Source organism: Uloborus diversus, chromosome 5 (assembly GCF_026930045.1).
Source record: "Uloborus diversus isolate 005 chromosome 5, Udiv.v.3.1, whole genome shotgun sequence".
In the NCBI taxonomy this organism is placed as follows: domain Eukaryota; kingdom Metazoa; phylum Arthropoda; class Arachnida; order Araneae; family Uloboridae; genus Uloborus; species Uloborus diversus.
In genome coordinates, this window is record NC_072735.1 from 48,349,080 (window position 1) to 48,362,019 (window position 12,940).

At 31.9% G+C, this 12,940-nt stretch overlaps 1 protein-coding gene across 2 annotated transcripts in view; it reads left to right on the forward strand.

Moving 5' to 3' along the window:
* The first annotated feature begins 3,234 nt into the window (after window positions 1-3,234).
* The window catches only part of LOC129223353 (flotillin-1-like), a 35,786-nt gene continuing 26,080 nt past the window's right edge, over window positions 3,235-12,940 (forward strand). For both annotated transcript variants that reach the window (XM_054857922.1, XM_054857921.1), the window contains exons 1-5: window positions 3,235-3,396; window positions 5,623-5,698; window positions 7,916-8,006; window positions 8,112-8,255; window positions 12,028-12,147. In XM_054857922.1, coding sequence (XP_054713897.1) covers window positions 3,348-3,396; window positions 5,623-5,698; window positions 7,916-8,006; window positions 8,112-8,255; window positions 12,028-12,147 — 480 coding nt within the window. In that variant the 5' untranslated portion in view covers window positions 3,235-3,347. The remainder of the gene's footprint in view (window positions 3,397-5,622; window positions 5,699-7,915; window positions 8,007-8,111; window positions 8,256-12,027; window positions 12,148-12,940) is intronic.

A 12,940-nucleotide genomic window follows, 5' to 3' on the forward strand; every position in this document is an offset into this window, starting at 1 on the left:
TTTTAATTGATTCATTCCAATCTGAAGATGATGACTCAATTGTTTCATCGCAAAGAAAAGAAGTGTCAGAAAGATCATAATCTTCTAACCAGGCAGGCAGTTTTCTATCGCGTTTTGGTCTTCCTCCTTCAGTTTGTTCAACAACTTGATTGTCTCTAGTGTCAAAATTTTCTTCCTTACTCTCGTTTGTTTCATTTTCATTTAAATTGGTTGTTTCTTCATGTGAAACTTCATTTGTTACATCTATACATGAAGTTTCTCTTTCTTCAAATGTATTTATGTCTTCAGATATTTCATCAACTCTTTCTGATATAATATTAGCATTATTTGAGCTCGGATCTTTAAGAATTGAAAATTTGTCAGTTTCAAAGTTCGGTTTAAAAATAACATTTCTTGATATTTCTACTTTTCCAGTATCTGGAAAATAAACTCTATATCCCTTTATATTTTCTTCATAGCCAATAAAGATTCCTTTCTTACTTTTTGGATCCCATTTTCTTCTATGTTGTTTAGGAATTAAAACAAATACATCTGTTCCAAACACTTGTAATTTGTTCGAATCAGTTTTCCTGTTAAACCATAATTCATTAGGAGTTTTCCCTTTAATAGTACTTGTTCCCGTATGATTAAGAACATACGTTGCAGTATTTATAGCTTCAGCCCAGAATTCTTTCTTCATATCTTTTGCACAAAGCATACTTCTAGCTAATTCTACAACTGTTCTATTCTCTCTTTCTATTTTTCCATTTTGTTGTGGAGTGTATGTACAGGATTTCTGGTGTCTAATTCCTTTATCTTCTAAAAATGAAGCTATATCTGCATTTAATGCTTCCAACCCTTGATCTGTTCTTAAAATTTTTACTCTACTTCCTGTAACATTTTCAGCAAGTAGTACAAATTTTTTAATCTTATTCTTTACTTCAGATTTATTTTTTAAAAAATAAACTGATCTATAATGACTAAAATCATCTTTAAGTAGTAAAAAATATCTGGATCCCCCAATAGATGGTTCTTCCATTGGACCGCATACGTCAGCATGGATGACTTCAGCCGGGACTTTACCAATGTTTTTACTTCTTGTAAATGGCAAGGTGTGTTGTTTTCCAAAAATACATGATTCGCAGAAAAAGTTTTCTTCATCAAGGAATTTTATTTCATTTTCTTTTAGAATTCTTCTTACTTGATGAATATTTTGATGCGCCATCCTTTCATGCCAAACTTTCAAACTTTCTATTTTTCTACAATATGTTCCCAAAAAGGCAGTTTCTTCCACTTCAAACATTAGTTTATAAAGTTTTCCATCTCTTTTTCCAAAAATCTTGACATCATTTTCTTTCTTTACCTTGCATGTATTTCTATCTAATTCAAATATATATCCCTTGTCAGTAACTGAGCTTATGGAAAACAAATTGCATTTTAAAGCTGGAACATATAACACATTTTTCAAATCTCCATACTCCCATTTTCTACCATTAAAATATTTAATTTTGATGTCACCTTGACCTGCTGCATCAATTATATTACCATCAGCTATTTTAATTTTCACCGCATTTGTCAATTCTGTATAGTTTTGGAGCCACGTTTTATTGCAAGTCATATGCTCACTAGCACCCGAATCTGCGTACCATTCTCTGTCTTGAAGTTTTTCTTCAGTGAACAAAGCCATAGTTGTATAAGCAGCACGATTGTACTTTCCCTTTCCTTTATGCATTTCATTTCGATGACAATCTTTTGCTTTATGGTTTGGCTTATGACATATAAAGCATAAATTTTTATCAAAATCTTCTTTTAAGGGACATTGGTTCGCAAAATGTTCTTTCTTGCAAATATTACAAGTTATATTTTTGTTCTTGTGATTTTTCCTTGTATGCTGGTTCATTTTCTTGCTTGCTAAAGCTGTTTCTGTTTTTCTGGACATATTTTTCATTCTTTCTTCTTCAATCGACAGTCTACTTACCAGTTCATTAATTGATTGGTTTTCAACTGGTACTGACTCCCAAGCACTGATGAAATGCTGATATTCCTGAGGCAAGCCCATAAGGACTTTGGTCATAAACATATGATCGGAGATATTTTCCTTATATTGTTTTAATTTAGTCCTAATTTCTTCAAGTCCAGATATGTACAAAGACAAATCCTTTCCATCATGACTATAATTGAAGAACTTCTTTTGTAGCATATAAATGCTCACTTCTGACTTGTGCTCATAAACTGAACACAGTTTATTCCACATAGCATTTGCATTTTCGCAAGTGATAATATGAGCCATCGGACCTTCTTCTACTCGACTCACAATTATTTCTTGAGCTTTCAAATCTTTCTTTCTATATTCAGCTAATTTTTCTAAATATTCATTCTCATCCTCTGTGTCAACTTCAACTGGAAAATCTCCATTAATAGCTTCAAAAAGCCCTTTACTTTCTAAAATTATTTTCATTTGAAACTTCCATAAGTTCCAGTTATTTCCTGTTAGCACTATCGCACTTGTCTTATCCATATTCAACTCTATTTAAACTCAAAATAACTACTTAAAATAAAAATCTATCTTCCAGTTTTATAGTACTCACTAATTAGAAGCTATTCCTGGTCCCCATAACCTGTAAACTTGATGCATTACAGAGGATGACTAACAACAGAAAGTAACATTTAATAGACAAGACTACAAGATACATTCATAATTTTGTAATACACTATTCTACCAATATATTCAAGTATTGTTGCCGCTGTGGCACAAAAACAATCAAACTAAATTTAGTCAAGGCTTATGTTAAGTGCAATAAACAACAAAGGGGAAAATCATACCTTATCTACATGCGTTTAAATTTTTTTAAAGCTTATTTTAACTTACTTCTAATATGAGCACCATCAAGAAATTTGTATCATTAAAATGGTATTGGAGGTATTTACTCCAATTAGACCACGGCCAATAAGCCCGGAAATGTTATCTCCTCATAATGGGGACATTCGTTAATCTTATCTGTTTTGCACCATCCGCTATAGATTTCGATTTCTTTTATTGAAACAGTACTGAGTTTCACCAAAAAAATTGCATTCCCCTTTCCTTCTTTGTATTTAAATATGAAATACTGTTTCCTTTTGGCTAAAGAAGTGCAGGAGCAGTGCTCTTAAGCATTTTTTTTGTCCTCCAGCAGATATGAAGAAACGAAATCAATCAAGTGCTTATCTTTCATGAGTGGCAACACCGCATTTGTTATTGGAAATGGTTGTCTTGTTTGTTTTTAATAGTTAATTTTTTAATCGTTCTATTTCATCCTTATAGTCGAAAGTAACTGATGAATTAAACCTATAAATTTATTTGTTATCATTTTACTTAATTTGATTCGAAGATGGCCGGCTTTGTAACATGCGGACCAAACGAAGCTTTGGTTGTGTCAGGTATGTCAATGAAGTGTCATGAGCGTTGTCAAATGCGTGCTAGCAACGCCCCTGTTTAATAGTTTCGAATTTGTCTTTATTTTTGTTCCATTTATAGTTTCTTTTTATAAAGATTGAAAAATAAAAGGAAAATACAGAGGGAAACAATTCCGAACTGTTTACTTCACCGCGAACGAAATTTTGAACAGTTGAATCCAAGTTTCACTATAATTTTCATTAAGTCAACTTTTAATTTTTGAAGAGAACCTTTTTGTTGATTCAGATTCAATTTAGTTTTGAAACTTCATTCAGTTTTTCAAATCAATTTTGGAAAAAATTTATCAATTCTTTGCGAGAAAGAAGAAAATTCTAAATGTAGGAATGAAGTACATATAAATGCAGTTTTGAATGCTACATAAATTAAGCCTAATTTCAATCCCATTAATTAAAATTAATACTGTGGAATCGTTTAAAAATATTCACCATGTTTTCTTAAATTTTTATTACCTATTAACCACCTAAAATAGCAAACTACAAATAGGAAATATATAACCATTACTTTGCTTCAGCAGCGAACTATACTTTTTCATGGGGTCATTTGATAATAGGGAGCATGGCACAATCACCACATTTTTGCAAACTCGTTTTCTTCTAAAGTAAGATAAGACAAAACAACGTTAGAAGAAGCACAAACAAATTTGTGCTTCTTCTAAGGTTGTTTTGTCTTACTTTACTGTTCAGCACAAAGGTATTTATTTATCTTATTTATCGTTTTCTTCTGTTTAATATCAACAAGACAGCCGAGATACTTTTGTTCCTTTATGTCCTTAGTTACAAAAACTAAAATCTTAAGCTGCTAAAAAGAAAAAAATGTGCCAAAATTTGGGAAAAATGCCGTGACTCCCATTTATTGAAATCTTTCCATTGTGCAAAAGAACAAATTTTGTTGAAACACCCTTTATCTTTTTACAAAAATGTTCATCAAATTTAACAACCCATGCATCATTTTTTCAAACTAATTTTACATGTCTTGCATTTATGGTTGTTGCTGACCTTGTGCACCTAATACCCCAATTCGCAAAACAGGATGTGAGTAGCTCCAAAACATGATAGAGTTGTACCATGTTTTTGGACCTGTTACTGGTGTGCTGGAATATTTTTAGCTCTAGTAGGATCAAGATATACTCAGTATTATGAGGCTCCCTCCCTCCCCCCTCTTTCAGCTTTATCCTGTCTGGCAGTGTAAAACAAGGCCAAAACTGCAGTTTCTGAATGCTGTTTTAGCAAGCTGTTTATTATTTGCTTGCACAATATGTTGCAGTTCATTAACAGTAAGAGTTTTCAAATGCTGGTAACTTGTGCACGTTGCCTAATATTGCAAATCTGTGTCCTGTTTACTTTCTGAAAGAGTCCAAAAATTACTGCACCTGCTAATTATCAATTTTTAAGTTTTTAAATTTTAATCAATATCTATAAAAAAATATAATAAAATTGGACAAACTAACCAAATGTTGAAATGCTTGTTTTGGGAGGAACGCTAGGTGGGGGGGGGGGAGCTAGGTGCATAAACAGAAGCTCATGTCAGATGCATCCTCATGGGAAGTCACTTCAACCTCCCAAAAAAATTCCCTGTTTGGCACATTTTGTCTGACATTTGGAAAAATTAGAAGATTCCAGTGCAGAATATCGATTTTGTGTTTGAATATATCTTCTCGTTAGATGTAGGTATGTGCATGTATGACCATAGTTTATCATTCGGCAAAAGGTGGAAGTTTTTTTTTGGTAAATGGAGAATTTCCTCCTCCTAAAAATTTAGGTTCAGAGCAGCACTTACTAAGGCTCAGGTCCATAGATCATCACAGTCAGGCCTGTTTGTGCCTAAATGTATGTCTTTAGCTTAATCAGTTCAATGGATGCATCACATGTTTTACGATCACATTCCAAAAATGTGCAGTTAATAAGTTAGTCGTTACAATAAAATTGTAAATTATTATTTTTTTGTATACATTTTGTAAAAAACGTTTAAAAAGAATGCTTTTACCTTTTTAAGAGAATTCCTAATATACCAGTAGGAGTGCCATGATTTTTGTACCTAAAGAACTAAATAATAAGCATAGCTATATTAACTACTACATGTAGCAATAACATTTCAAATATTTCAATTGAGATTTAAAAAAAAAGGTACCATCTATTTACATGTTTGTATGTTTCTAAAACTAGTAATTGTATTTTTATTGTTTATCTTAGGATGTTGCCACACTAATCCTTTGATGGTACCTGGTGGAAGGGTTTTTGTATGGCCTGTAATACAAAGAGTTCAAAGGTAAATGATCTTTGAAAGTTTTAACATTTTTACTGCCATTTTTTTCATTATGAGTTCTTTTAAATTGTGCATTTGAATTAGAACTTACAGGGTATTTGTGCACCTGAACAGTCTTAGATTTTGAACACGATTGAATTTGGTTGTGGGAAATCATGATTTTATGTGAAAAATGCTCTAAAATCATGAAAACTGAAAATGGTCATGGATTTTGAATTTTGGATCACACATACTTACTTAGTTTTACATATTAGGTATAAAGTTTCTGCATCGCAGTGTTTGTTATGCTTTTACATGTCAGCCTTGATTTCTGACGCATTGCAAAATCTGATTGCATCTGCCTCTATAAAACTCGATCATTTTTGTTTTTTATGTAATTTTACCTCTTGGACATCAATAATAAGGGAAGTTGGCATGTTGGTCCACTTTCCTACTTTTAATTTTTTATTTTGTTAAAAAAAAATTTTGATGAAAAACTCCATTTTCCACAATAAATTTTACTAAACATGTCTCATCATGCCACATATTTTTGAAAGTAAAATTTATCTTTTTTTTATACTGATTTTTTTAACAGAACATTGTAAAATGGACCGGTGTGCCGCCTTGCCTGGTGTATATCAATCTGCTTCATGGGGCATGTTAGACCGTATTTTGCAAACAATTTATGTTATAATTTTAGTTATAAACATTATCTAAAATTATGACTAATTTATTTTCTTGAATGTGTAGAACAAAAAACCTAAAATCAGTATAATACTGAATAACTCCGATTTAATGATTGTCAAGGGACTTGAAATAGTTATCATTAAATCTAGGAGCATAGACATTCAATAGTAAAATTTGGACCAGTGAAATTCATCATTAAATTGGGGAAATTATTAAATTGGGTATTGTTTAATCAAAGTTATATTGTATATTAAATTGATTTTAATTGATAAACCATCTTTGATTAAAAACAGCAATAAGTATTACCATTAATTAGTACACAATTATTTCTTAAAGATCAAAGGAAATATTTAATGTAATGTTGTTTTTGTGTGTGATCTAATGTGAATTTAATTTTAGCACTTAATAAATGTATTGCAAGTTTGCTCTCAAAATTTAAAGCACTTAATTGTTTGACTATTTAAAAAAAAAGAAAGTATTTAAAAAAATCTCTTTCAAAGTAAAGGAAAATTACCTTTGTAAATGATTTTTAATGATAAACTATTCACTTAGTAATTTTTTTGTTTCATTATTGCTGCAAATTTATAGGTGAATTTAAAGATTCTTTTGTTTTAGAAAATAATTGGAAAATCAACTTAACATCAAAGCAATTTCTGTATTATATATTGTTTTTATTTTATTTATTTATTTATTTATTTTTTAAAATTTGGGTGTACATTTTTTTTTTGTATCTGAGATATAGTAAAAAGATTTTTTTCCTCCAAAAAATCTTATTTTGATTTATTTTCTTTTAGCCTTCTATGCAAATTCTGAGCTGTTTTTATCTTTAAAAAAATGCATTATTGCAATTTTTTTGGAAATTTAGTTGTTGTTTCTATCTTTAATTTTGAAATGATTTCTCCTCTATCCAGTGTTAGAAATAGGAATTTAAATCAAGGCGTTATGATTGCACTTAGAGTGAGTTTCTATCAAAATGATCGAGTTAGGTACAATTTTTAATAAATCAAATGTATATATCTCAGAACTGCTCAGCGGCGCAACAGTCCATGAAGGCCAAGGCTTACTGTTGGTTTTCTTGGAATTAAAAAAAAAAAAAAAAAATATGAAACAGAAATTCTACATTTGCCAATAGAGCATAATTTAAGCAATCTTGTAAAATAAATATGTATAGAAGAAAGATTTTTTAAAGACAAAATTGACTATTTTAAAAGCACTTTTGCTAATTTGTCCATCACAGCAGTAACGGGTTTCAAGCAGAATGAGTTTAGAAAGGAAAGCTTCAATGAGATCCAAAACTTTATATTAGGCATCAAATTTGGTGCCTAGGATTGGACATCTAGGCGTAAAATCGAAGTTTTTGATCTTAAAATGCAACTAACGATCACTTGTTTCTAACACACTGATTAAAAGATCACTTTTAATGAAATATAAAAGCTTAGGTGCTAAAAAAATTCTATTTTGCATATTTTTAATTATAATATTGCAAGTTTTGATAATATGGATTCTTTGCTTTCTATTTTTGAAATGTGTTTTCACTATTTTTTTTTCCTGCAGAATAACTCTGAATACGATGACTTTAACAATTGAGAGTCCCAAAGTTTATACTCAACAAGGGGTGCCAATATCTGTTACTGGAATTGCTCAGGTAATTGAGAGTGTAAATATGTTTTGTATATATGCATGCCATGTTCTTGTAATGTTGTTTTCTTTTAAAATAAGTCTATGTCAATAATATTATCCTTTTGTGTAGGTTAAAATTCAAGGCCAAAATGCAGAAATGTTGAGAGCTGCCTGTGAACAATTTCTTGGGAAAAAGGAGTCGGATGTAATGCATATTGCCCGAGAAACTTTGGAGGGACATCAGAGGGCAATAATGGGAACCATGTCAGTGGAGGTAAAATGAGTGATTGTAATGTTTTAATAATGTCATTTAACTATTATCATAGAATGCTAAAATGATGACCAGCAACTTTTTCTTGGCCCAGCTAGGTTGAGCCTAGTCAATTTATTACTCCTCAATGGAGACCAAGAGTCTTCTTAAAGCTATTCTATTACAAGTAATTGTGTCTAGTAAACTGTTTTGAAATGTCTACTCACTTTAAAGTAGTAAATTTTTCTAATTTCAATATAAACGCCGGATTTCAACAGCTTAAAACAATTTTCTCTCGTTCTATTTTCAGTGTGAAAATTTGATCCATCAAGATTTCTCATTTTAATAAATTCAAATCACTGCAGCATGCTCTTTCTGACCCTCCTTTGCAATAGACTATTAAACCTATCGGTTCCAGAATTTCGTCTAACTAAATCTTAAGGGCTACTTACTGACTTAGTAAAACTTTGCTTTGAACCCCATCGTTATTTTGTCACCTAAACTTTTATTTCCTATACATTTACATCTGAGCATATATATCACTATACTTAACATTTGTGGTACTACTTCTTCTGAAAAGTTATTATTAAACTGCCATTTTAAACTGGGGCTTCATTGGAAAAATTCGTAATGTTTCTAGACTTTTTGAAACGACTTAATTAGGTCTCAATAACAGCCAATTGAAAATTTGTTTAAACATGGAAAAACAGAGCATGAATGTGTCCCACTAAAAAATAAAGTTTTTAACCTCCTAGATTTGATTAAAAGCTACTCTCCTTACGTATTAAATTCAGGCTAATTATATGTTGCTTAGGAACATAGCATATACAACTTGGGAGATGAAGAATACAATTTATAACCATTTTTTATCAAATGCTGTATTCCTATTAGTGATGTTTTGGGTATCCGTATCCGTTACTTTTCTGACGGATTTTTTCCATTCCGAAAATTGTCAAATATTTGGATAAAAGACTGTAAAATTCCGTATAAATTAGGTTTTATTCCTTATTTAAATAAAAAGGTATCATTTCAGAAGCCAATTTGTACCCGCCGTCACAAAAAGGAAAGGGTAATAAATTTTTAAAGTGTATCTGTGTCTATTTGTGACATCATAGCTCCTAAACAGATTAACTGTTTTTGATAGTTCTTTTTTTGTTCAAAAGGTGACTTGACCGAAAGTGTTCTTAGCTTGGCCTCATTTTTGTGGAACTTTAATTACTGGAGGTGTTAATAAAAACCGACTTTTAGCGTTTTTCAGAATTATGGTAGTAAAAACTTAAAAATTGAAGGAACGAAGTTTTCTGCGTCTGATATTTATTTGGAACTTCCAAGTTGTATACAGTTGGAGTATAATCTTGTTCAGTAAATTTTAAATACAATTCAAAGACTTTATACGCATGATTGGTAGCGATTTCATAGTCGGAAGATAAGGAGAAAAAGCTCAATGATTTAAAATTTCTATCTGCTGCCAGTTCATATTTGTTAACAAAATGTTTTTTGATCCGTGAAATCCATCTTAATATGAGGTCGGCTGGGACACTTTTTTTTTTAAATTTTTTGGTCTAATATTAGTTTTTGTTATTGATTTGGGGTTTCTGTTAATCTTCATTTTTTTTTCTCCCCACCCTTCAAAAAAAGAGACTAAATTCTCTATTTACTGTTTGTAAAGGTGTTCCCGGCTCTGTATTTCGTCGGTCGAAGAAGTTCCGTGCAATGGGTCAGTGCTGCATTTATGTTGAAATAAAATAGGAAAAATTATTTCTAGCCTGTCCAGTAGCAGCTTTACACTCTTGCTCCTGTATCCTACACCTTCCGAGTAAGCTAGAAATAATTTTTCACATTCCATCTAAGCATTAATGCAGCGCTGACCCATTCCTTCCAACTCTCTCTCAATTTTAACGGAGATTTCTTCAAAGAGTAAATCATAGTCTTGATTATATTTTTGCCGCAGTTGACATTTTTTGAAGAAATTGCCATTATTCTGACGGGAATACCTTCCGTAACAAATTTTACACTTAGATAGTTGAATTGGGTAAAAAACATTTTGAGATCCTTATCCGATCCGCGGATCTACTTTTTTAACGATCCGGCACATCACTAATTCCTATGTATCATAAATAAGAATATTTTTTCACTCTTAAGTCTAAAAAACATGAAAAATTTAACTTTGCTCACTGTTTTATCAACTTTATGCTTGAATTTGGAAAAAGAAAGAGAAAATAGAGTAAAAACTATTCTTGAAGATGTTTAGTGGCAGCAGCAAAGAGTAAATATTAAAAAAAGAAAGAAGCAAAAAGTGCCTTGCAGAAATTTAAAAGAAAAAAAAGAAAGGAACTTGATGTTATGTGAGTTGAATTTGGTACTTTGTATTTTGTTACTCTCAGAATTCAAAGGAAAAGACAAGTTTTAACTTTGTCTTCAACATATATTTTTCATTATTTAAAAATTATGTTTGGAATAGAATTTTATTTCACTTTGCATATTGCAATTCCTCAAGTTGCTGTTTTAATGTGCCTCTATGTGCATGCTATAGAATTGACATAAGAGCAAGTCAACATTTTGGTCTGTAGATCAACCAAGTTGATACTATGGTATACAAGTTCATATATTTAATAATCACTCACCTTGTGACAAGTTATTATTACCTTTCAACTCATCGAAATATATTCATAGCAACAACTCGATTAATTTTTTATTCATAAGTATGTTATGTATGTCGTACACAACATCATTTATATGTAGTTGAGGGGTACGCATGACTACTAACCAACAACATGTATCCCACAACATGTACTTTTCTCCGCACGCACCCCACCTCTTAGCCGTAGGCCTTAGGTTCCACCGCCCGGGGGGTCCGCGTAGCGGGCCCCCCGCACGGCTGAGTGCGGCGGTCGATAGTCGTATCATGCTACGGACGCGCTTGGTACTTATTGCGCCGGGGAAGGTCCCCGTGCTGGGCGTCAGCCCAGCTGGGAGTTTACCCCTTAATGTGTGGGTCTTGCTCACCGTGAGATACGGTATATCTCCCCGTACCTCGTTACCACAACATGTACTGAAAATAAAAATGTTACCTTTATTCCCCTTTAGTTATTCCCTTAGTCATATGTCACAGTATTTGTTGTACAGTATGGGACCCCCAATCTGGAATGCTTGGGAATGCAGCCTTTCCAAATTCCGAAATTTTCTGGATTTAGGATTCTGACTCAAAAAATAGTGAAAACTCTTCTATCGTGCAGTATTTATCATGTATTTCCTGGTTTTGCTTGCTGAATTTCTTTTTTTTAATCAATCTGAATGAAAGTACTTCATTTTGCTAAAACAATAGTCGGAGATAGTTTGCACCTGCATTGGTCCAAGGGTGTTGCTTTTATACCTATACAATGTACATATACAATATGTGTATACAATGTGCCGATCGATACAATAAATAAGTCATATTTTTACTGAAAATAGTTTTATACCTTTGTTCAATAGGCTTTGTATTGCATATTTATAAGAAGAAAAAAAGAATTATTATTAACCAAAAGGGGATGTTAAAAGAGTGCTGCGTAATTATAGCAAAAAGTTTATTTACGCAAAACACGGGACGTATAAAAAAAACGTAAAAAAAAAAGAGAGAGCTGAACTCACAGTATTGTTTCCAATAAGTATACAGAAATAAGTTTCATTATTTTTGGCTGCAGTAATCATCTGCATAGTTTTCAAAAGTCAACTGTTTTATGATTACGATTCTAATTATATATTTTGAAGTTCACATTTGTTTGTTCTTAGTTTCATTTTGATTTCAAAATTTCAGGAAATTTATAAAGACAGAAAGAAGTTTTCAAAGCAAGTATTTGAAGTGGCTTCTTCTGATTTAGTAAACATGGGAATAACTGTTGTATCTTACACAATTAAAGATATCAGTGATGAAGAGGTAAGAAAAGTTCTACAACAAAGTAAATTTTTTAACTGAAAACCAATTTTCTTTTTTGACTATTGATTATGTATATTAGTATGCAACCACTTACCGCATTGATTCTCAACCACATACTTGAGGCTACTTGCATTAGATATTCTGGAAGTCTGCTACAACCTGCACATTGATTTATACCTTATCTATCGCCGACGTACTTATTCTGGTATGGGTTTTACTGATGTGATGATTGAGGGCAAAAACAGGGTGTCCGCGCACCTGGAAAGTCATGGATTTCAACTATCTTCGAAAATGGTCATGGAAAATCATGATTTTCAGCAAAAAATGCTCGAAAATAATGGAAACTGTCAACTGGTCATGGATTTTTAGTTCAAGATCATGCATATTTATTGAATTCTACATATTAGGAGCAAAACTTAAGCATCTTAGCCATTTATTATGCTTTTATGTGTCAGTCTCGATTTTTCACATTTCGGCACCCGATTGCATTTGCTCCTATAAACCTTAGGACCCCCGTCAACCTTAGGGGTTGAACCTTAGGACCCCCCCCCCCCCGTAACGGCCCTTAATCTTTCTGATTTGTTAGCAAAGGAAGATTCTATCATGGAAATAACGCAAGTGATCTTGGATGCCTTAATGCTCTGCAAAGAATTACAGAGAAAAATTCTTAATGACTGCTAAAAGACCATCATAGCCAGCTCCTCTTTATAAACAGAACATGAAATTAGTTTATTTTTTCTTTATGCATGTTGTGCATAAAAGTCAATATAAGTACACATTAAACTTATTATAC